The 24,530-nt window shown below is 37.2% G+C and overlaps 1 protein-coding gene across 1 annotated transcript; it reads right to left on the bottom strand.

Annotated features, from left to right (window-relative positions):
- Positions 1 to 10,845: 10,845 nt before the first annotated feature.
- On the bottom strand, positions 10,846 to 24,300 carry LOC149171212 (uncharacterized). Its single transcript, XM_089425888.1, has 4 exons — positions 22,511 to 24,300; positions 12,845 to 12,978; positions 11,135 to 11,215; positions 10,846 to 10,977 (listed from the first exon to the last, which is right to left on the bottom strand). Exons 1-4 carry the CDS (start codon positions 24,213 to 24,215, stop codon positions 10,846 to 10,848), a joined length of 2,052 nt encoding a protein of 683 aa, XP_089282014.1. The 5' UTR covers positions 24,216 to 24,300.
- Between the last annotated feature and the right edge of the window lie 230 nt (positions 24,301 to 24,530).

Below are 24,530 nucleotides of genomic sequence, written 5' to 3'. Positions count from 1 at the left end.
TGCATTGTTTATCACTTCTGCTATCACTTAGTGTCGCCATGCATTTCATCGACTTACTTGCTTTCAGTTTCTCGTCGGCGAGTCGGGTCAACCTTGGTCCGTCCTTTTCCTTCACCAAGGCTCCTTTGCGCAATCTGGAGAAGGAAGGCTCACCTTCCTCTCTAGATTTGCGCATTTTCACCCAACATTGACCTCCTAGACTGAATTGCACATTTTTGGAAGTCAGTGGCTGCTTGGCCCAAAAATTTGCGCAAATCTGTCCCTGGGCCAGGAGTCTTTCCCAGCTGGAATCGCGCATTCTGCAATCCCAGCAGCCAACTGCCCAACTGGATTGCACATTTTGCAGTTCCAGTAGTCAGTTAGTCTCCCAGAAACCCAGGCTGTGCCTTGTGCAGCGTCGGCAGTCGGTCTCCTGACCTCCTGGCCGAAATTGTGAAACCTTCATGATCATTCACCCAAGTATGTTGCAAGTTAGTTCTCATGTTCATTCTGGTTTTCGACTGATAGATTGCTAGCTATGAGTGTTTCCATATCTCCAGATATCACAAGTGTTCATCTGCCTCTCAGCAGTATAGGTACAATGGTTTCCAAGAGAGCAGAAACGAAGACACCATTCAGAGCACGCTTGGGGATGCAGTCGATCAAGTGTCCATGGGCTTACCTACTCACGAAGACATCAAGTTGTTCGTGGACAAGGACATCAAGCAGTAGCATCACAGTGAGCAGCATCATGAACAACAGCTGAAGGCAGCATACCAAATGAAGCGAACGCAGTGAATGCAAGAGGAAGGTTGTTGACAACATAAAGACGGAGCAAAGTTGCAAGATCAAATAGATCCACTGATAATGAAAGCAACTTTGGAGACTTAGGCTATGAAGTGATGGTGCGACATGAAGATCGCGCGAAGGCAAAATATGGAACAAAGAAGGAGTTGCATGTGTCGAAGCAGTAACTCAAGAAGAACATGAAGCTGCACAGACAGACCAATGAGTTGCAGTAGGAACATGAACAGCAATGGGCGCAACATGCACTCAAGGATGAAACTGCACCAGTACAGGTTAAGGATCCATCCCAGCAGCTGACACAGAGAAAACATTGTGAGTAGTGTTTTTTATCGCATGCAAAGTATCCAGCAACATGCATGTCGTTGAGCACACGCATGCAATCCAACCCATTCAACACACTCACCAAGGCGAAGACAAGAAGAAATTCCAACTGGGGTTGAACATGCACTTCGGCAAGTTGATGCGCATGAACACCAACGCACACTTGAAGATCAGCATGGACACTATGCATCAATTTGTTGTCGGTTCAACCGTTCGAAGAAGACCATGCGCATGTTAGTAGACGAGTTGGATGAAGGGGCCGAACCAATGCACCGGTTGCAATGGAGGCAAGAGTTCGCTTCAGAAAGATGTCACCATGAGGTGCATGCACACCATCACGGATGACCAAGCTTGGCATCAGCTCACCAACTTCACCATCACAAGCATGTCAAAGAGTTGGTCTCACCACACCGGACTGGGTGTTAGTGATGTCTTGCAAGGCTTGCTCAAGCCATGTTGTCTCACATGAGTACATGTGCATTGTAATGTTGAGTCATGTCAAGTGTAAGTCGAGTGTCAATAGTTGGATGTAACAGTCATAGAGTAGGTGAAGAGTCATGAGGGTAGTTGAACTGTCACAAAGGGGAATGTCAAGGGTCACCACACCCTTTGCTATAAATAGTCCCTCATAACTCATTGTATAGGCTTTTGGTCAACCAAGCTTCTACTAAGACTATCTTGAAGAAGACTTGGAATCTATTGTAATGCGCCTTGGCTTCTCCACTACATGGAGCTAGTACATATCTTTGGAGGAGCAGGCGGATGTGGCTGTAACGTTCTACTGATAGGGCTAGCAGGTTTACATGGTGTATTATATGATTGTGACTTACACTTCTTTATATAATAAAGCCAACGCATTTTCATGCATATGTTGTTATTGTAGTTGGACTGCTCCGGTTGCTTTTATGATATATGTTGTTTAACTTACGTACTTGTGTATGAACTGATTCACATGTAATTATATGAATCTTGTTGTTAATGTGTTGCATATGTTGTTAATGATGTCACTATCCATGTCGACTGCTCTGCCGAAGACCAGACATACCTTTCTCTGAACCTTGTTATATCAACAATCGCACTTGTCTCGGACTGATCTGTGATTTTTTTTCGTGTTATCTTACCTTGTATGTTGGGATTGCTGCATCTGTGTCAACTGCTCTGCCGGAAGCTATGCATATCCTTTGTGTTATGTGTTCCTAGCCGAGTTGGGACTAATCCCTTTCAACCTAGAATTCACCTTCACCTTCCTCTCCCTTTGAAGTCTTGGAACCTCTCATACTCATTCCTTGACTCATTGCATCAGTCACACCCTTGCTACTGACAGAGTTATCTTACTTGCCTTTGTGCGACATTACGATCAATGCATTACCTTATGACCCACTGCTGGGACTCCTACACCAAACGGTCTGAGGTATAATTGGGATTTCTTACCGGGGAGATCCCCTTGAAATGTTGGCGGGTCCAGCACCATCAATAGAGAGGCATTCCCCCTTCATCGAAATGCACCATTCGACAATCGATCCATTATCCTTGTCAGAGATTTAATCTAGCTGCCACCTGTGAAAGACACTCCTTTATATGTTGGCACATCACGTGCCACTGCACATTGGCACAACTTTGACACATTCATAACACTTTCAATACATTTTTCACCAACAAGGGGCTAACTCTTCCCGGGTTGCTTTCTGCCAGCTCCTCACAAACCTCAGAATTGGAACACATACTCTGGAAGATTGGAAACTCTGAATGTCAAGGAAAAATTCCTCTCTTATGCACGAAGATCAACAAACATTTCAATACTCCATGCTCCTATATGCAACGAACAACTCAGTTGCCTAGCATAATAAAACAATGCTTAAAAAATTCAACATGCCAGTAGCACTTTTCTCTGCGGAGCAAAAAATCCAACATAATTATTTTACAATGGAAGATGAACATTTGGATGCAAAGGTACTCTTATACAATCAACAAAAAATTATACTCACCAACAACTTTTGGGTAAATGCAGGTCTTGTTAATGGCACACTTGGAAAAGTTGTTTCAATATTTTATTCACTTGACTCAAAGCCCCTAGAATTTCCATCCTCTGTGGTCGTTGAATTTAACCAATACAAAGGAATACCATGGGACATTTCACACCCAACATGTGTACCCATTTCCCCCATCACAAGGGGTGCACGCCAATAGATACCACTTCGAATGGCATGGGCTTTAACGATGCACAAATCACAATGAATGACATTAGATAAAGCAATGGTAAACATTATCACCAAAGAATTCCAAGGCTTAACATTCACTACAATTTCAAGAGTACGGTCATTGGCAGACATTCGAATCAATCCAGCATTTCCAATCTCATGCATCCAGGTATGGATTCAGACTACTTACACATGCTATATGAATATTGTCGAGAAATTTAGCAGCAAGAACTTACCTTGCAAGATATACAAACAAGGATCTTGCCCCGACAATCATTGCCTCTTTATCATTTGCTTCCAACTATTGAATTGTTACGGAAGATAAAGAAAATAATGAAAAAAACAATTCACATCCATGAAGGAGACACACACAGGAAAACTCGGGCTCACTTGCAGGAACAATTTTCACATCTTGGCACCACAATAAACATCAATTGGTGTTGTCGATGCCATGCCTCATCATGTATATATGATTAGTTTCTCACTATCAATTAAATCTATATGACATAAAATACGTTTATTGTATATATGTTTAGTTATTAACTGCCAAAAAATCTCTATGTATATAGGTCCCATTTCATTGAACTACTACACCTTATGTAAAATTTCAAACATTGTATGTGATTCAACGTTCATTTATTGATTGTTGTATATAAATACTTGTTAATGTTCTTACTTTCAATTATATCACTTTGTACTCCGATTATCCTCATCAAGTACATGATTTGAGGAAAGCACAAAATTTTGCAGGTGTACAATGATCTAACACCTCTAACTGATGAGTCCATTGGTTTACAATGATCAGAGTTTACATCATGCTTCGATCATTGTAACTGATGAGTCCACTGGTTTACAATGATCAGAGTTTACCTGTACAATGATCAGAGTTTACATCATGCTTGACTCGTGGCTTGAGAAATTGCGACCCAGGGGCATCTAAGCCATCAAAATCACCTGAGGATCACACCCGACCTGGGCCACACCAACCCTTAACATGACTATATTTTTGCCCACAGAGTTTTAAACCAGCGACATTCACATCACGGAATGACTTAACAGCACACCACATCACCATTTATTCTACACCCCGCAGGTAATTTAATTATATATTATATAAAAAAATATTAATAAAAAATATTATATTTAATTAAAATTAATTAATAATATTTATTATTATTATAAATAATTTAATAATAAAATATAAAAAATTAAAATAATTTAAGATTAATAAAAATTATTTTATTTTGCATATACATACATATATAATATAATAAGAATAATTTATTAATAATTTAAAAAATCATTTTATTTACCCCCGATCGGGGTGTAACATAGGAAATCCAGAAGGACCAGGGCGATGGGACCGAGAAGGGAGAGGAAGAGGACAAGTGGGGGAATGGACAGATGAGGGAAATGAAGTGAGCAGACATGGAAGAAGGCAAGTGGCTGAGCAGAGCAGAGAAGGTACAACCCCCGAGAGAATGAGGGCGGTGACGAATGAGCATGACAGCGAAGAGGGCAGGGAAGTAAGCAGGGGGGCGGGCAGAAGGATGTCAGCAAGTGGCAGGACAAGGACAACACGTATACGGCAAGAGCAGCCGGGAGCAAGTGAGGATTAATGCGAGGAGGTGGCAGCCAAGACGGGGGGTCAGCATTCCGAGGTGACAGCGTATGGATTAACACAGGTAATAATGACAGACATGTGGCAGTAAAGACAAGTGATAGGAAGAGGAGGGGCATAAACCATAAAGGAAATTAGGGCATAGTTAGATGCATGCAGAAGACGGAGACGAGAGCTGGAGAGAGGAAAGGTGGCCAAAGAATGACGATCCAGCCTGCGGACGGAAGCGGCATCAGACCTGCAAGTTGGTATGTAGTTCCTCTGTTCCCCAACCTTGTAAGGCTCAGGATGAATATCTGTAGGAATATAGGAAATCTGATATGGAAAAAGAATGAGTCAGACAAGGAGGTACCCAGACCCTCCTGCGACCTTGGTTTGGAAAAAATAGTAGAAATGCTTATGAAAACCCAGGGTAGGAAGCTAAGGTGGGAGGGATTAGAACCCAGGATGGGAGAGGTCTATACCATGGAAAAAGCTCAAAATAAAATTAGAGAGAGCACGAATATAGTCACCCCTGTAGGAAACTATGGGAGGGAACCATAAGGTATCAAGGAAGCACCTTGGGGAAGAAAAAAATAGAGAAAAAGAGAACCAGGGAAACAAGAAACCTCTAGGGGAGGAATATAGGGCCAGCACCCTGAGGGAAGACGTAGCCAAACCAGAGAGACCCTGGGAAGAGAGGAACAAAAAACCGACCTTACTTGGGGAAGAAACCATGAGGATGCCCAGGACAGGCAGGCCGTGTGCCGATTGTTGTTGTGAGGGAAAAATGGTAAGAGAATCAAGAAAGGAAAGAACCCATAACATGGAGAGGACTGGCGACATTACGACAGAAATTTCGAAGGAAACAAACTCTGGAAACGGAAGGGATAACAAAAAGGAAATAGGTAAATGGGAAATTGTTTTGTTTTACTATTATAATTATGATAAATGTAATGGCTATGTGATAGGTCTTGCCTCACACTACGCCCAACACAATGAGGAAGACAAAGAACAACGAGAAGAAGACAGTCACAGGCAGGCAGGGAGTAACATGGCGCCTAGGAGAGGCAAGTGAGATAAAAAGATGGAAGAAGGAACAAGCGGTTCGAGCAAAGAACAAAAGAAAAGAGGGAGGAAGTTGGGCAGTGAACACATGAAAATCCTCATTGATGCCTATATGGCAGGGAACCCGCCAGACATCAGAGCCAAAATTGTTGGTTTTGGAGAGAGAACTTAATGACAGCATTAAGAACCAAGACATACCCATGGAGGAGTGGGAAAGTGTGGTTCCCGATCCAGGGAATTCTTGAGGCTGCCACTCCCTCTTTAGGCAAACAATACAACAGTATTGGGTAATGAAGAAGGTGGTGGCACAGGCCGTGACCCTGAATCGAGAACAAGTAGCGGGTGGCGGAGCAGAAGCAAAGGAGAATACCAAGGAAAAGGATCCAGTGAGGGCTGAACTACTCAGGGAAATAGCAATAGTTCAGATACAAACCTACATAAACAACTTGGCCTTGGGAAGAATTGAGCAGACACTACAAGATATGAAGAGAAGCGAGATGCTTGGCTCCAGTGCCAAAGCGCCAACCCCAGTAATATCCTTGAACGAGGATTGAAGCAGCGGTCCAGTACAAATCTGATAAAATTTTGATGAAATGCTTTTACTTGTTTAATTTGTTTTATCTGAGCAGTAGTATAGACAGTAAAGACAATGTCGCTAGATGGATAGCAAAAAACCTTTTCAAATTTTGGACAGGTTTTAATGCAGACAAGTGGCTATCTGGTTTCTTTCAGCCAACTAAGCCACCTAGAACAAATGGAAGTCTCTGATTTTGGAAAAGTAATATAAATAGAGGAAGCACTGCCAAGTTTACAAAAAAAAAATCATTTTATTTAGAAATGCAAATAAATTACTAATTATAATCATTAATTACAACTTATTAGTCATCAAATTTATAAAATAGAAATATTGAAGATAATATTGATAATATATTAATTTGTTTAAAAAAAATCAATTTTTGTATTTTTTATATTGTTACTCTTTTTATGTTTGGTGCTCATATATTTGTTTTCTCATTGCTTACATAAAATATTGGGCCATTTCTATTTATGAAAATATGCCTTATGAATTAGTAACTTTGATTTTTAAAATTCACAAAATAACATTTTGAAATCACAACATATTTGTTATTTTTAAAAATGATTAAAAATACCATGAATATTTGGCAGCATTGTAATCCTAACTTTATTTTATCATCTACATCTACATTGTTATATTCTTGACTAAGTGCAATAATTACAATAAGTATGTTTAAAAACAATCTTTCTCCCTCTAGTGTACAAGAAACACAAATTATCAATTTTCATTAGAGACATCAAGAAAGAAGAAAACTACATCATGTCTAGCATGTCTAGTAAATCTCTTATTGAAAAGAAAAACCATTTACATTAAAAAACTACATATATGAAGAACCAATATTCCAAATTAATTAGCTCCTAAATGGTGTCAACATAAACAAGTTTCCCTTCTATTAGGTTTATATCTCTTGAACTTTCATGAATTATTTAATCAAATCAACGAACACTCAAAAATAACATGTTTGTTTGTCCATGACCACATTATCCACTCTAAAATTATGATCATATGCCTACATTGTAGAGACAAAGATTCCACATAAAAATCAATAATTATTTCTAAACTTGTAACAATACATGCATAAGTTTAATTTTAATCTATGTTATTAACCTCATGGCGCATCACGCACAATTCTTTCATATCTAATTCCTATATTCAATGCATCTGGTACAATTTAATTTTGGGACATCACAAATTATAAATGTGGTCCTTCATCTATGTATTTAGATACTTTGCAATTTATCAACATATAGTACTTAAGGTAGTGGAATACAAGGATTTGATTTGAAATGGATGAATATATAGTTTGTGATATGTTTCGGAACTTTAGGAGTGGAAAAACCAGATCCATGGACTTGAGGTCCCATTTTACAACAATTCTTATTTTGGTGATTTGAGTCTCTAAAAGTTCAAGTACATGTGTTAAGTATTAAATGAGCATTTTTAAGTCAAAACTTTGCAAAGGAAATTTTCAACTCTTCAACACCATTCTACTTGTTGGGAGCTTTCCAATGGTGTAGAGACATTTATATGAGAAAGTTTTACCTTTTGCAAGTTAGCTTATGCTTTCACCACCACCATATCAAGTGAATGCCCTATTATCTCCCATCACTCACACATGTGGAGCTAGTCACATGTGGATTTTAAAGAAAATTTTAGAGGGTCCAAAATCCCAACCTAATCAAGAGTTGAGACATACAAAAACCCTAACCCTAACCCTAAAGAGTGATAAAGACATATTAAATATTGAATAATTACTAAGAAAGGTAGGAGTTCCTTTAAGACTTTCATTGATTTGATGTTCAGTTTTTGAGAAAAAGGAGCGGGATATTATGAGAAAAATAGAGTAAGTAGAAGAACATGTAAAATCCATGCAAGTAATGTGTTAGGAAACCCCACAGTGAGTCCATCTTTCTTTGAATTTGTATTTTATATTTGAGAAGAAAAGAACAAAACATAGCCCTCACCTTCTTGTTATGCTTCAAAATTATATATCTTATATTCATTATGTGGATTGTGCAATCTTTATAGGCATGTCTTTTTTTTATTAATCTCATTTTATTTGAATTTTTTATTAGATTATAAAGCTTACATATGTAATAATCTCATTATTGCATTAGACATTAATTTATCAATAAAATTTGTTAGATGAATGGTTGAGATAATCATACAACCACTTCATAAATTAGATCTAAAAATAATAAGTTAAATCTTTAAAAAAACTACAAAGTCTATAAAAATAATAAACACTATATTATATAAATATGAACCAAAGAAAATATTGAATTTCTTTCTTCGAGTTCTTCTTCATGGCATTATCAATGTGCCTTCTATTCAGCTATATGTTTTTTAGTCCCTTCCATCTGGCAATGGCCAGGGACTATAGCAATCGAAATGTTGTTTTTAGCATTAAATTAAGCTACTTATCATCCCGAATAAGTAGCTACTATGACGAATAACCAAACTTTTTGAACAACAATCCATTTGATCGTCTTATTTAGCCTCTTCCCGAGGCGGGGAGGCTAAAAACATACGGTTATATCATATTTGCGCTTCACATTTAGAAATTTAAAAATTTAGCTTGCAAGTAATGCTAGCATTAAATCAAAAAATCAAATGTCAATCATAGTATATTTCTTTAGTATACTAGAGAACAAGCATCTCGCTGTCTCTGCATGTACAGCTGCCACGGCTTCGTTGACAACTGTTATGGCTTCGACAACTGCTATGGCTTTTTCCAAGTGTCCTGATCCATTGAAGTTCTGACCTTTAGAAAACTGGATAAATTCATTCTAAAAACCTTGCCGAAGCATGCAATTGCAGGAGTGGGAGCAACGGAGGAGTGGCAGAAATGGAGAGAGCGCTGGTTCCTATACCACGTTTTGGAGAATGAAGTTGTGCGGCTCCTTTCATCTGCACCTGCACCACAGAAGACAAGGTATAAAACTTATCGGTGTCGTTGAATTTTACCAGGTTCATAGAATTAATTTTTCCGCACAGAAAATCTGGGATGAATAGAATGAGTGTGCTTTGCATCAAATTCAAAAATGATACGACTTCGTTTATCATGCTATGAAGTTACTAGAATTCGTTTATCATGCAGTCACGGCATTCGTTTCATAAAAATGACAGAGGTGGAAGAAAACGAAAATTCATTTATCAATGTTTAATATTAAAACACAAATATTTAAGAAAGGTTATTAGGAGCAAAAATGTGCTGATCTCTATTAATACTTAGCAGTTGTACAAATTTATCAAGGAATTAAGGAATCAGTAGCTATCTAGTGATTCTATGCGTAGGATGGCTATCTAGGAATTCTATGCAGGCGCACTCCCTTAATTTGTTTTTGAAGGCAAGCTGAAATAATTGTTTAAATAATGCCTCTTGTTTTGCACATATTAAAAAAAAGAATATTAGGAGAAAATTGTACCTTTTGCACCTTTCTCTTTGATCCAGGTGGATGTTGGTGGCCACCCACCTATCCCATTTGGACCCTCACAACTGTCTCTTTCAGCTATTTCAGTTTCCTAAATTGTAGCACAATTTACTATTTTTAGCAGTTTTTCGGGTCCTGAACTTCCGGAGCCATTTTGAGGCCCTAAACGACGTTTTTTGGGAAATATGGGGCAACATGGGTTCATGGACTAATGTTTCCTCCCAAAGTGGTAGTACTCGGATAGATCTTTCTAACGAGCTATTGTACGCGTCAAACGGAGATCGTATGCCAAAGTTACGACCCCGGGAAATTGATGTACCAATTTACCCAAACGGGGCCCACAATTTGGCGTTTCATCTTCTAGGGTTAGGTTTCGGGATGTGAAAGGTTTTCCGTTGTTTCTCAACAATAAATAGGCCTTCGAGCCTCATTGTAACACAGTTCAGAACAGTTCAAAGGCATGTAGCCGCCACATCTCTTCTCAGAGATAAGCTACCATCGCCCGAGCTGGTTTATTTCCATTTCTGGTTGTAAGCATATTTCAGTATTTTCCATTAATGAAATGAAGCATTATTTCCACTGCATCTTTGTGTATATGGTTATCTCTGTATTTTTTTGCGTTCCTATTTAAATCTGGATCACTCTTCCAATTGGATTTGGAATTGCACCTTCTTGTTTTTCCTCTATAATCCCTCGTTAATGTTAAGGTGGCCTGCGGTTTTCCTGATCTGGGTTTTGCAAGAAAAGCCTTGCCCCCGGGGTGCTTGTCTAGGTGACCAACAACTGCAAATACTGCGATGTTGCTAACATTGTGCTCTGCTTTGCCCTTTCTTAGCCTCTGCTTGCTAAGTTGAAACATTCTCAACCAGACGTTCCTCCAGTTACATGTATTATCTCAGACGGGGTTGTCTCCTTTCCACAAAAAACTGCGAGGAAGCTCAGAGTTCCGAGAGTATCCTTCTCGACTGCCAGTGCTTGCAGTTTCTGCCCTTTCTGCGTTTTAGTTTTGGCAGAAAATGGAGTATATGCAATAGTTTGATACAATCCAAGTGTGGTATTCTTCCTTTTGTGCAATCCAAGTGCGGTATTCTTCCTTTGGCAGTTCTCTGAACTGTTGAGAGAATTTGAGTAGGATAACGGCAATAATTACTATGCTCACAAGCCCAGACAACACGAATAGACTCCCTTCCATGCGTCTCCTTGCAGAAGACGCAGCAGCTAGAATCCCGGCCTGACTCACCGCATAAATATTTAATAACTTGTATATGCCATATGAACGGTTAGCATGATCTCCCTCTAACTGCGAATTGTGTCGCTGTAACTAATCGAAAGGATGTTGACTCTGTTGCTTTTCCAACTACTGATGGATTTCGCTCATACAATGACCGGAGAGCACCATAAACCTGCCCAGCTTTGTGGCCTATGACCCATAGCTTTTTGTTCGCACAGCAAATGAAGACCGGCTACAGGAGATGACTAATGCACTTCCGAGAAGGTTTAACCGCGAATGTAAGAAAGAGTGAACCCCTATATATCCATCTTATCTGTAAACACATGACAGGGAAGGACAAGGCATAGCAGCAGGCCAAGACAGCTTTAGTCGCAGAAGTTCAGGCAGATCCAGATTCATAGTAACTGGAAGTTATACACTAGTTACGAATTTAAAAACGAACCTGCATGGACTACACGTTTTATTTATGAGTGCCACTTGTCTCATTGTTTTCCATCAGATGTCTGCTGGTTTGTGGTAGTGTGTTCTACCATATCGGTGCGGGTTTTGTATTTTGTGTGTCGACAGAGTGACAGGTGGTGACTTTACTGGCAAGAACCTTATGGTCGTGATGATACTTTTCAGTCCCGTGTCGCTTGATGTGAAGCTTCACGTGGTCACCGAGACTGAAACTTCCACCTCACTATCAACGAACACTGCATGGGATAAACGGCAATCAGATATTGGTTGCGTGTATAATATACATGCCCACAAATATATACAGATAACTTTTCATTTTACCTGTCAAATTTTCTATTTTAAAATACAAGTAAAGAACACTTTACATACTCAATATATAAGTAAAGATCAATGATGACCTGTAAATTTTAAAGTTGCAAGTATTCGACGGTTTAAAAAAACAAAATACGGGTTGTCAAATTTAATTTAACCATTGAACGAGAATAACCAATAATGGTAAAATATGGAAGCTGCCTAAATTCCCCGTACTACTTATTTCTCCGGAGCAACGAAAATCCTTACCGTAGGTTGCGTAGGTCGCTGAGAGGCTTGGCCGTATAGAGGCTCTTCTGCCCATCATACCAAAAAAGAAGCGAATCTCAATCTTTACAATTTTAATAGTATTTTCTAGTGGAAAGGGTTTTCATCTTTTTCTTTATCACCTATAGTTTATAAATCTCTGTTTAACTTTGTTCGTTGCTTGCTATTACATAATTGTATAGTTGTAGTGACCAACTTGGCAGCTACAGAGGGCTCCAGCCGAAAGTAAAAGAGTTTATTCTGCAGGAATCTTCAAAAGCATCAATATTCCTTCACTTTATTACTTTTTCCACCTCTACAATGACACAAACAGTCACAATGACGCAAACAGTCACATATCAAAATGACCAAAAATATACAAATTTTTTCTTATCAGATTCAATATATCACAGAATTGAAACACCCATATTGTCAGAACAGGGTTTGTAAATTCAAAACTGACTCGTACTCTGTAGCTTATGCTGCGGGCTCTATCTTCGCCTGTGCCTCTGCTATCTACCCAATGCCTTTATATACGAGGCATTCGTAACTGAAATGACAAAGAAAGGAGTCACTTGCTACCTAGAATCGGCCTTGCTAGCCCCTCCATACTGTATTTGTCGTGGCTATTTCAGTCCCAATCAGCTGACACCTTGTGGCCTTCTGTTTGTCCTCTTTTCTGCTCTCCGCAGCCTTAGAATTCAACATTCCATAAAAGTGCATATCACAGTTATCACAAATCTTCGCTGTGAAGCAGCAGAAAACGTATACCATTACAAGTATCTGATTTGAAAGCTGTATATTTCGAAATTAGTTCTACCTCAGACAGACATGTATGGTTCTCTAGCAGCCCTAGATACATCCTTTGTTGTCTCAGAAAGGGGGTTCCTCGCTGCCACAAAGAATGAGTCCCTCACCTCCCTGCTGCCTCAGAGCATTGATTTGTTGTCTCAGGTTTCGCTATGACCCCTGCGTTACCCAACATATGTATGCGGCGAGTCTAGAGTGTATGATAATGGCACACACAAGCACATGGCTTGCATGCAATGTAATGGTGTTGGCTAAATATTTATGAGTAAACTTATGCCCTTTCATTTTAACTTTACGTACATAATATTTAAATTAATAGTGGGGAAGATATTTCGATTACTGGGATTCACTGGTTTACTTGATTTCTTTTACTTTTTCTGAACATTGTGTTTTTTTGTGCCGGCCAAAATAAGAAAATAGACTGTGGCGATTCGCTCTGCGCGAGTAACCTTCAACCAACTAGGTAGGCCTCTAGGCTCCGCTGGAGGACAATCGTCGCCGTTCCTCCCGTCGTCTGACCGTCCTTGTGATGGTTCCCTGGATTTTGACCGTGTACTATTGTTGTGTGTGGGGTTGGTTCTAAGTTCTTCGTATCCATTTCCCATTTCCTGTTTCTGGTAACTTGGCTAGTAGCCAAGATGTACTCACAAATAGATTTAAAGTCAATTATGCGTCATATCTTTTGCGAGGGCTGCATTTCTTGACAAGCATCTGTCTGCGGGACTGCATTCTTTGCAAGCATCCAGAAGATTTTCTGATGGTTGATGGCGTCTGCGAGGGCAGCATTTCTTCGCAAGCATCTCTCTGCGGGACTGCATTCTTGGCAAGCATGCAGAAGAATTGTTCCTCTAAGGGCATTAAATTGCACTGTACTATTCCTCTATAGGAAACTCCAGCTGCCTCAAAAGTAACTTGTAAATCCTTCCAGGTTAAGGCATTGTAAAGCCTTCCAGGTCAAGGCAGGGACTTGCTGCGATGCAACTTCCCTTGTTTAAATATGGAATCAAAGTGAAAACAACCAAAGAGTAGCCAGATTTAAAGACCTAACTAGTGAAAGAAGATATTATGCCTCTTATAATGAAACAAGTTGCCACATCGTTGTCGTATCAAAAGAGAAGCATTGTACCATGGGTATTTTTTTGTTTCTTGTTCTAATTCCTGTTTGCATAGAAATTATATAGATGCAAGGTATACTATAAGAACTCCATAATTGGTTCATGAGAGTTTGGGCATACAAGGTAAAGGCTCGATAAGTGAAATGACCGATTGATAGAGTTTAATAGCCAAATAGCCAATTGAGACAACCAAGCGCACAAGATATGAGCACATTGCATGTTGTATAATTGCGGGATTTGAGCACGCTACCGAAACTCTGCCAGGGACGTAGATTAGATTTGAGCCATCATCCACTATTTGCCTACCCATATTGGCTTGAACTTGGTTGGGGATAGGAGTTCCTTAGATCCCAAGACCTATCATTACAAATTGAAGGATTTTGTTTTTCCATACCAAGATTTAGGCGGAAATAAGTTTAAGAATGTTGTAAATAAGAGTGCTTTCATCTCCAATTTAAGGGAACAATCATGATGATATAACCTTATAGCCATTAATCTGAGCTTTAACATGTGGAAGGAGCCAATAGTATATACTATTCTCAATGACCATCTCGAAGAAGGAATTCTATTTGTTATTTCATATTTTAGAGTGTGAAATTTCTTTGTGTTTACAATTATTTATTACTTTGTGTTGTTTACACATTCATCATGGAAATTCCATTAGAAAGCATGTTAGTTTCAATCTCCACACTCGAAAAGTAAAAATCTTAATGTGGGTAATTAACAAAAATCTATGGGGAATAGTGAAAGGGATTGAGCTAACGCTAATAGATTCAATTAAATTATTCGAATAACAAAGTGGAGATGATAAATCCAAAACATCATTGGCCTTGCTCTTACAGATTCAAATTTACATCAAGTGCATCGAAAGAAATCATCCAAGGAAGTCTAAGAAATCTAGGATATGTTATGCATCATTTGGAGCATAAGCAATAATGCAAATTTTTCTCTAAAACTACAATTATTCAATTTTAAGATGTCTGGTTACACAAGAAAAGAAAAGAGACAAAGGAAATCACACAAAAAAATGGTTGTAAAGGAAAATAAAAGAGGCAGGAAATTAATAAAACAAAAACTTGAAGAGGTAGGAGAAATTATAGTGGACTCAAGAGAAGCAAAAGGACACAAAAACGTAGTTCTCCTCCCAATTCAAGACCTAAAATTAAATTCATCTCATGGACATCCAAGGAATGAATGCAACAAGCAAACATCGCATGTCGAAGAACAAAATAAGTAAGTATCAATCTATGATCTTAATGTTACAGGGAACTAAACGTGATAGAAACATAATGGTGACCATAGAAAGAGAATGCTAGAGAGGATTTGAAGCCTAAAACATCCCTTATTGGACTCGATTCAAGTGCTCAAATGTGTCATTAATGCGATCCCATGGATTTCGTGGGGTGACTTCAATATAATTATCACATTACATGAGAAAAGAGGAGGGGACATAAGGTTAGAAGCTAACAACTTAGCCTTCAAGGAAACCATCAACATGCTTCGGGTTGTAGATATACAAATAACTAATTGTTGTCATACCTAGAATAACACAGTAAGGGGAGCACAACAAATAGTTGAAATATTTGATCAATTTTTGGTAGCAAGTCTATTTTTTATACTAAGACATTTGTGGAAGTGAAAATCATGTCATGTTTAGGCTCTTACAATTGACCAATGTGCCTCTCCTAGAAAAACACCTAGATTCCTAAGCCCAAACCCCTTAGGTTTGAGAATTCCTACATGGATCACCCAAACTTCCTAAATAATATAAAAACTTTGGGAGGAGGCCAATTGGGTTTGAGATACTAGGAATGTATAAATTCAAACAAATATTAAATTTGGTTAGGTGAAAAAGTAGAGAATGGAACAAAGAGGTATTTGGAAACTTTTTTTAACCTTAGAATTAGTTAAAATTGGAAGTGGAAGATCTGCAAGGGATCATCTTCAGAGAAGGAGGAACAGAGGGTTGAATAGCTTAAGAGAAACATCTTCAAACCAATTATTAATTTAGGCAAAAAGAAGAAAAAGGAAACACTTTGGAGACAAAATCCAAGATCCACTAGCTAAAAGAGGGATGAAAACACATGATTCTTTCACAATTATGATTAATAAAAAAACACCATTACAAAATCAAGTCCCTAAAATTAGCCATATGGAAATGATTTTAAAGCATGAGAATACCAAAATGGAATTGAGGAATCACTTTAAACAACTATTAATAGAGCCTCAAGAAGACAAATGGGAAGTTATTCAGACCATCACAAGTTGTGTCCCATCTCTAACCTCCCATCAAGAAAACCTCATTTTAATGAGAGAAATAACATTTGAGGCAATTATTAAACTATTCAATATATGATCGCTAGGAAAACTCCTAGATTAGGCAACTTCATAGAAAGTTTCTTCGAAACATGTTGGGCAGTGATCAGAAAGGAGATCTAGAAAGTTGTGGAGGAAGCTCAATCCTTGGGGGAAATACGACAAGATTTCAACTCTACATTCTGTGCCCCATTCCCAATGAATCTAAGGAAAATGCAACATATATATTTAGGTTGATCTCCCTATGCAATGTGATCTACACAATTAGTGCAATCATATAAATTAAATGGTTGGTAGACACCTATAAGCATCGATCCATGATAATTTATGATACATTTGACATCATAACATCATCATCATCATTATTATTATTGAAACAATTATATATAGATTAAACATATATACTCTTAAAAAATCATTTATCAAAATACTTAACCTTTGACATTTACGCTCATTTTACCCTAGAAATTCTTTGTTACAATACCATTGCTTATCAATATCACATGCTCAAAAGATCATGTGTCATTCCATATGACAATTGTTGATAGTGATAATTTTTTTTAATTAATCACTTTAATTTAGGGGAGAAATTTAGCAAATGGGCTATTTTTTGGACATTTTCTGAAAAAAGGATTGACCAATTTGGTTAAAATTTCTCCTATTTTTTACATATATATGATTAAATAGATGATATTCACCAAAAAATTACCAATTTTAATAGAAAATTACATGTTTTTTATTGAATATTGGCCTACATTCTATACGCATAAATTTTAAAACCATAATAGCCTACAATACTATATATAAGAAAAATATTAAGAGTGCTCTCTTAAGACACTTCATGGTGAAAAGGTCACCCGTTAGAAATTAAGTGGGCAAAAATCCAATGATGCTAAGGATTGGAGTGCCCAAACGGAATGTGATCCTAGATGATTTTAAAAGCTCAAATACCCATAAATAATGATTACTCAAACCAATTAGTCATCTTAAAATTCATATTACCTAATCCTATAATAATAATAATAATAATAAAACTTCATAATTCATTATTTGGATTATAATACATCAAGCAATTATAACGCTCTCCACCTTTAAACAAATCCAGAATAATTTCTCTTTTTTTTTGTTTTAATCGTCAAAATTATGAACCCCAAATTAGACCGGGAAAGAAAAAAAATAAAAATCAAATTACGGTTTCAAAAATGCATAGTCTAACGAGGCGGAGGAGTTGCCCGGAAAGTTATGGATATTCCGTTCATATTTAGAGAAAATCTGGCAATAATTTTTGTAAATCCAAGTTATTCTTAAACTTCAAAATTTTAGGTGTCCTAAAGGTTTTTGATGGTGCTGAATCCATTTCCACCATCAAAAACACGATTCAAACGCTGTCTCTACAAAAAAATTTCCTCGGCCTCTTTAGAGGACTCCTTTCCAAAATATTCTTGCAATTATGACTCTTACCATCAGACGTCGAATGGCAAACATGAGCTCTCTTGGGAAAATATGTGTCACTGACTCACTGCTATATCTTGGGAAAATATGTGTCACTGACTCACTGCTATATCTCCAGAGAATCTGGCAACTGCAAAACATGTGTGCTCCAAACAATGTATGGAGAATCCAGCGGCTGCAAAATCTGGTACTCATTGTCCAAACGCACACTAAATCCGGCAGCGGATTTGACTGCAAATAGTTGGCCATTACACCTGCTCACACGGAGGCTAACTATTCCAGAAGCTCCGGCTTGTGCTTCTCAATCACCCCCCTTACTGTTCTCTCTCTTTCTCGAGTTCAATCCCCGTTCCCACCCAATTAAAGACACAATAAATAAGAATTCTCTGTTTTTTTAATCTCGCGGATGCTGCGGGGCTTGTCATTATGGTGAGTTTATAAAGGCCGCGTGGGAACGTGAGGCCAGTGACACGCTGGCAGTGTTTTCCTTTCTTCTCCCATATCCACCCAAGTTAACTGCCGTTAATTTCGGAAAGTTCGAATATTTGTGGGGGCGATCCTGCAAGCTTGTTTCGAGTCAACGATACGTAATCGCAATCGAACCTGCGAATTAAAGTCGTCATCGTTTAGCAGAGCACATGTTGATTTGACCCCTCGGTCGAGAGGGGTCACTAAAAGTTAGAATAAACATGACAAATTTGACGGGTATATGTCGCTAGTTTTGTATATTTATATAAGTGTTTACATTAACAAAATTTGCGTAGTGTAAATATTGCCTTTCATCTATAGATAATCTTCTATATATAAAAAATAAAGAACTATCATCATATATATTAACCACCAGAAACTCATAACTTGGTACCAAAATATATTACTAAGATGTTCCCAAAAAACAACACAATATAAGTCACTCTAAGTAAATTAGCAAAAAGGCCACTAGTTATCAAACCCTCTGACAACAAATTTTTCTACAAACTTTTTTAGAAAGAGCCATTTAATTCTCTGAAATTATGTTTTATGCTGATATGGCTAAAAAAGTTGTATATTCTTTTGACCCTTTGTTTCTAGGCCTAGAGAAGCTATGTCTAAACAGTGATTTCCCTTAATCCATTGAACTACCACTTTAAAGTTTCCAAATATGTGTAGAGAGTCAAGCCAAGGTATTCTACAAAAAAAAATAAAACCCCCCATAAAAATATTTTAACTTTAGTATTAGAGCCCCCTCCACACCCCAAATGTAGTTTAAAAGATGTAAATGATCCAAAATTATCACCACACTACATTTACAAGTAGATGATCTGAGAGTCCTATCAAAGTATGTCTTTGGGAATACTCCCATGGTCGATGGTGTAATGATCAATCTAGATTTTTCTATTTAAAAAAATTAAACAGTTAAGTGGCTTTCTTTAATTGTTGTTACATTTCAATTTTTAACTAGGTGGTATTAAAGAGAGTTTGGAGTCCTGTGTGAAATTTTTTAATTAACGTTTCAAGCTAAGTAGCACAACCTATTTGTGTTTCAGGGTAAGTATCACAGCGCATTTTTAAGAGAACGTTTTTATGTTTTCACTAAGTATCACAACTAACTACATGGTATTACTTTTAACGTTTATTTTATCTTAGTTCTATTATTTCATTACCCTTTTTCGATCATATTACTATGCATATAATATGGAGCACCTAATATGAGAAGTGAGACAACTTTTACTTGTATTTGCATAAATATGTTGAATTGCATGCTTTTGTTGTTCTCTCAATGTCCACTTTCGAGATGAAATCTCCAATTTCCCTTGTTTGTTGTGAATTCTTGTGTAATTTCCACGTTCTTATATTTTTCTATCAATAAATGTTTGTGGTTATTTTTTCATGCATGCATATTTGAATTTGTATTGTTTTTTTGTGGTGGCACGGTAGAACTCCTAGTATGTAGCATTTAATATCAATGTCATAAATAAAAGTTTGTGGGCATGTGTAATTTCCATATTCTTATATTTTTCTATTAATAAATGTTTGTTGTTATTTTTTCATGCATGCATATTTGAATTTATATTGTTTTTTTGGTGATGGCACGATTGAGCTCCTAGTCCGTAGCATTAAACATCAATGTCATAAATAAAAGTTCAAGGCTTTTAAATGAGTAAGGATTTTTTTATGAATTTAGAACTCAAAGTCTTAAAAAATCATAGTTTTAGGACCACTTCTGTATATTTAGCAAGACCATTTTGTACCCTGGGGGATTTAGGGCATAATTTTACCTTAAATCGCAGAGTTGATTATGTTGGATTTGTGAAAGAATCTTTTGTCCAATGGCATATAAGTTTGACACTTTCAAATTCATATGATATTTTTCATCTAATTTCTTTTAAACATAATACTTGAAATTTTTTTGGACAATTTCAAAAGGGCTGAATAAAAAATCAATAACATAAAATATATAGAACTAAAAAATTTCCAAAAATACCAGTATCTTTGTTTATGAGTCCTCTTCAAAAGGTTACTCTTGGTTTTTCAATTTATTTAAATAATTAAAAAAATCTTACGTGAACATTTTTTACTTAGTTATCTCCGTGTACATCATATATATATATATGACTAAGTTATGCTACCTGAACACAGGCATACCTCTTAAGTTATGCTAAAATTTGCAAGGACAGGCATTTCATTTAATGGAAAATTGACAGATTATACAACAGTAAATTTTTTTGCAAAAAAAATCACTAAGACAACAATATAATTCTCCACAAATTGTTTTTTTACTCCCAATCAAAATTCACAACGCTTATATGAAGTTTGAAGGCTTCAATTCGATAAAACGAGTACAAAATTTTGAATTTTCATTGCCACATTTGAAATTTTGAATTTTTATCACCACATTTGGCCCAAAAGTGTAATTCATCTTCATACATTCACCCATACTCTAGAAATTAATTCTAATACTAAGGTAAAATTTTATGTTCTCTTTACTTTGTTGTACTTTTCCTCCTATGTCCACAAGCTTCAATTATTTGAAGATTCGCAAATTGTCATTGATTAGACAAATGGAAATAAAAAATGGAGTTAATTAGATTGCACCATATGCTTGCCCAAATTCACCAATGTATCAGAGCTTTGAAATAAAATTCCTTCTCCCATATTCTAATGGCTCTCAATCAAAAAGCTAATAAGTTATCAAAGGAGGCTTTGGAATGTATGGACGACTCTTTCTCGGTTGTTAAATTCATGGATGACACAGAGATCCAAAACATGTCTTTTTTTTGTATTACGTATATCAGTCTAACTCTTTATGATTTTGAAAATAGAAATAATTTTTCCTTGTGAGTCAACATACTAATTTTGATTTTCATGTATAAGAAAGAACTATACATATTGTAAAATTATAGCACTAAGTAGATAGTTTTTAAAGTTGATGGAAAACTAAAATTATCACAAATTTCCATGAAATTTCCATAAACAAATATATATATTTTATTTTTTTAAATATAATTTTTTTTATATAAATAAACTACTAGTATATTTTATTTTAATTAGTAATATATCAAGAGAATTTTTTATGAACTAAAATAATTTAAAAAATATATATTATTAAAAATATATTAATTTTAATTATCCTAATTTAATTATTTATTATTTTATCTATAAACATTGTAATAACTTTGCATTTTAATTGTTCCAAATTTTATTAGAGATATGTTTTTGAAAGATATAAAATTTAACCATCATAATAATTTAATTGCTTATTATTTTATTTATAAAATCTATCTTTAAAAAAAAAATTCTTAAAAATCAGAAATTCAAGGTAGAAATCAAACTTGTTATAAAGCATCACTTAGAAGACTTTCCATGGACAGTTGTGTTCACACTCATTGGATTTTAAAACAAGAAAATTCGAACTTGCGTAATTTACTCTTTTATTTTAAATATAAAAATTTATATATGAAATTTATGTCAACTATCCTCTTGGTAAATCACAACTTCCAAATATTTCCAGAAGAAACTATTTATTGGTAAGGTTTTGCCAAAGGTAATTTACAAAATAATGATTATACAGTAAAATCATGAATTTATTTTAAATAATCTAACTCTAAAATGGATTATAACAGTATTTTCAAAGAGAACCTTTCCTCTTTTACAAAAGTAGAAAAACCACAGAAACAAAACCAAAACAGAAAAGTGAGAAATGGTTTTGTAAAATCAGAATTTGATTGTATTATGTTTTAAAGAGGAACATGTAACCTACTGCAGGGGCTTGGGTATGACGCAGAAAAAGCCATCCAGTTGAAAGAATTTAAACTCAACAATCGGCATTGAGTATTAGTTTGTGAAACAATGTCTTATCTTTTAATTAATATAAGCCCTTTTAGTAATATCTTGGAGCTCTTATAAGTGACATATCAAGATAAAAGGGCATAATAATTATGGTTGACACATGATGATATGTTAAAGGAAAAAGTTTCAATAAGGGAGGGGTTGGTTGCTGGGATCTGGAAATTATGTTCTTCTCTCTTCTTTTTCGCCTTTCTTACTTGATATATGATCTATTCACATGGCAAGGGAAAAAAATTCAATAAAATGCACGCAAAATCACCCGTCAAGATGTGTAGCCGAATGAAGTCAGTTGAAATTAATTTTGAATAAAATATACAAGAACAAGTATCTGCTCTGCACACAATGAGCAGTTTCCCCTTTATCATATTTACATAGCAAAATTGTGTAGCGCACATATTATTACAACAGGGGCAGCAATTTGCTGTTCCCTGAGTACCAAATGTCCACTTATCATCAAAGATATGAAATCTTTTTCTTATTGCTGATATGTCAAGATTTCCAAGATCGCCACCAGCAATGCTCTGAGATGAATTTTCATACTTGTCAGCCCCTTCATCAATCAAATTGGATGCTGCCGTCATTAAAAACAAGTCATGATGCAGAGTCTCAGCAGAAGAACTGGAAAATGATTGATGTTCAGGCTGTGCTGCAGAGAACACAGCCTCCAGGCATTCATTTAGTTCACATCTGGGCTGCAACTCTTCCCAGTTGACAGCTTCCAAGCTGGCACTACACTTTTCTTTTGTGAACGGAAGCCCTTGGATGGAAGAGTCATTACTGATGTCTGATTTTGACAGAGATTTGCCTGAAGATGCAGAGGAAACTGAAGTTGTAGAGTTTCCTCTGGAAGATTTCACAACAATCCACTGATCATGAGGGCTTGTGATCCAATTAGGACCGTTAGCAACATCTTCAAATTTACAAGCTGCGGCCAGTGCCATCATTCTGTCCGTGGGAGAAGGCCTTGGGCATTTCATAACTGGTCTATTCAACTCCCCATTGCATTCTCCAATTGGGCTGGAAATGTTGAGTGAAAGAATGTTAGTAGTCTCAGAAGAGTAGGAATCCCATACTTGATTCCTGAAATCCAAATGACTAGTTGGGGATTTCGGACATTTAAGGGCTTCCTCTGCCTCTATGACAGAGCAGTGCTCATTCAGGAAAGGATGGTTCAACAGCTCTGCACTGGTCCACCTCTTCTTGGGATCCCTACGAAAGCATTTCTCTAGGAAATCCCGGAGTTGAAGTGAAAGCGATGCAGGCAACTCAGGCAGCTCCTCTGTGCATCCAATTCGATACATTGCAGCGAGAGGACTGGAAACATGGCTCCATGGATGCTTGCCAGTGGCCATCTCAAGCACAGTGCAGCCAAGAGACCAGATATCGGAAGCAGGCCCCTGCTCCACCTGATTCACCACCTCTGGAGCCATCCACTGAGGTGTCCCCCTCAATTGCAGGGCCTCCTGGCCCTTATCGTCATCACCAATACTCTTGGCAGAACCAAAATCCGCAAGCTTCACACCATTGGCACCCACAAGAACATTTTTCCCCTTGATATCACAGTGCACAATCCCTTGCCTGTGGAGGTAATCAATTCCATGTAGGATGCCACGAGTGTAAGCCCTAATCACGGATTCGTCCAGGCGCCCTCCAAATTTAATCAGCAGATCCGCTAAACTGCCACCTGGCATGTACTCCATGAACAAATTGTGCACCTCCACACCGTTCTCAACGCTGTAAGCGCACCCCAGGCACCGAACAATGTATGGAGAATCCAGAAGCCGCAAGATCTGGTATTCATTATCCAAAGCGACATTAGAACCGGCTGCGGATTTGACTGCAAAAAGTTCGCCATTAGAACTGCTTATAGCGAGGCTAACTGTCCCAGAAGCTCCGGCCCCAATAATGGCGCCTCTCACCCATCCCCTTTCCTGTGTTCTCCCCATCTCGAGTTCAATCCCCATTCGCACCCAATTCAATACACAGTGAAGAAGAATTGTCTACTTTTTTATGAAATCGCGCGGATTCTACGGGTGCTTGTTGATGTGGTGAGGTTATAAAGGAGTAGAGAGCAGGTGAGGAAACTCCGCGGTGACGAGCCGGCGGTGTTTTTCTTTGTTCTTTCGTTCCCGGCTAAGTCACGGCCGATGATTTTGGTTACTTCGTATTTCCGTGGCGGCGACATGGTGTCCCGTGTCCCGAGTCAAAGATACGTAAGCGCAATCGAAATCGTATGTGCGGATGACGCTAATTTATATAATTTAATTTTTTTTAAGTAT

The sequence above is a fragment of the Pinus tabuliformis genome, chromosome 4_2 (assembly GCF_031772625.1).
Source record: "Pinus tabuliformis cultivar Carrire ecotype Pingquan chromosome 4_2, CPIR1, whole genome shotgun sequence".
NCBI lineage: Eukaryota > Viridiplantae > Streptophyta > Pinopsida > Pinales > Pinaceae > Pinus > Pinus tabuliformis.
This window is presented reverse-complemented; position numbering and strand designations above follow the sequence as displayed.

Excerpts from the sequence above, each read along its gene's own strand:
- LOC149171212 (XM_089425888.1), bottom strand. The coding sequence starts at position 24,215 with ATGGGGATTGAACTCGAGATGGGGAGAACACAGGAAAGGGGATGGGTG. Across the intron at positions 11,216-12,844 it reads AAATAGCCACGACAAATACA|GCCGGGATTCTAGCTGCTGC; the intron begins GTATGGAGGGGC and ends GCGGTGAGTCAG. Across the intron at positions 10,978-11,134 it reads TGTCTGGGCTTGTGAGCATA|AAAGGGCAGAAACTGCAAGC; the intron begins GTAATTATTGCC and ends ACTAAAACGCAG.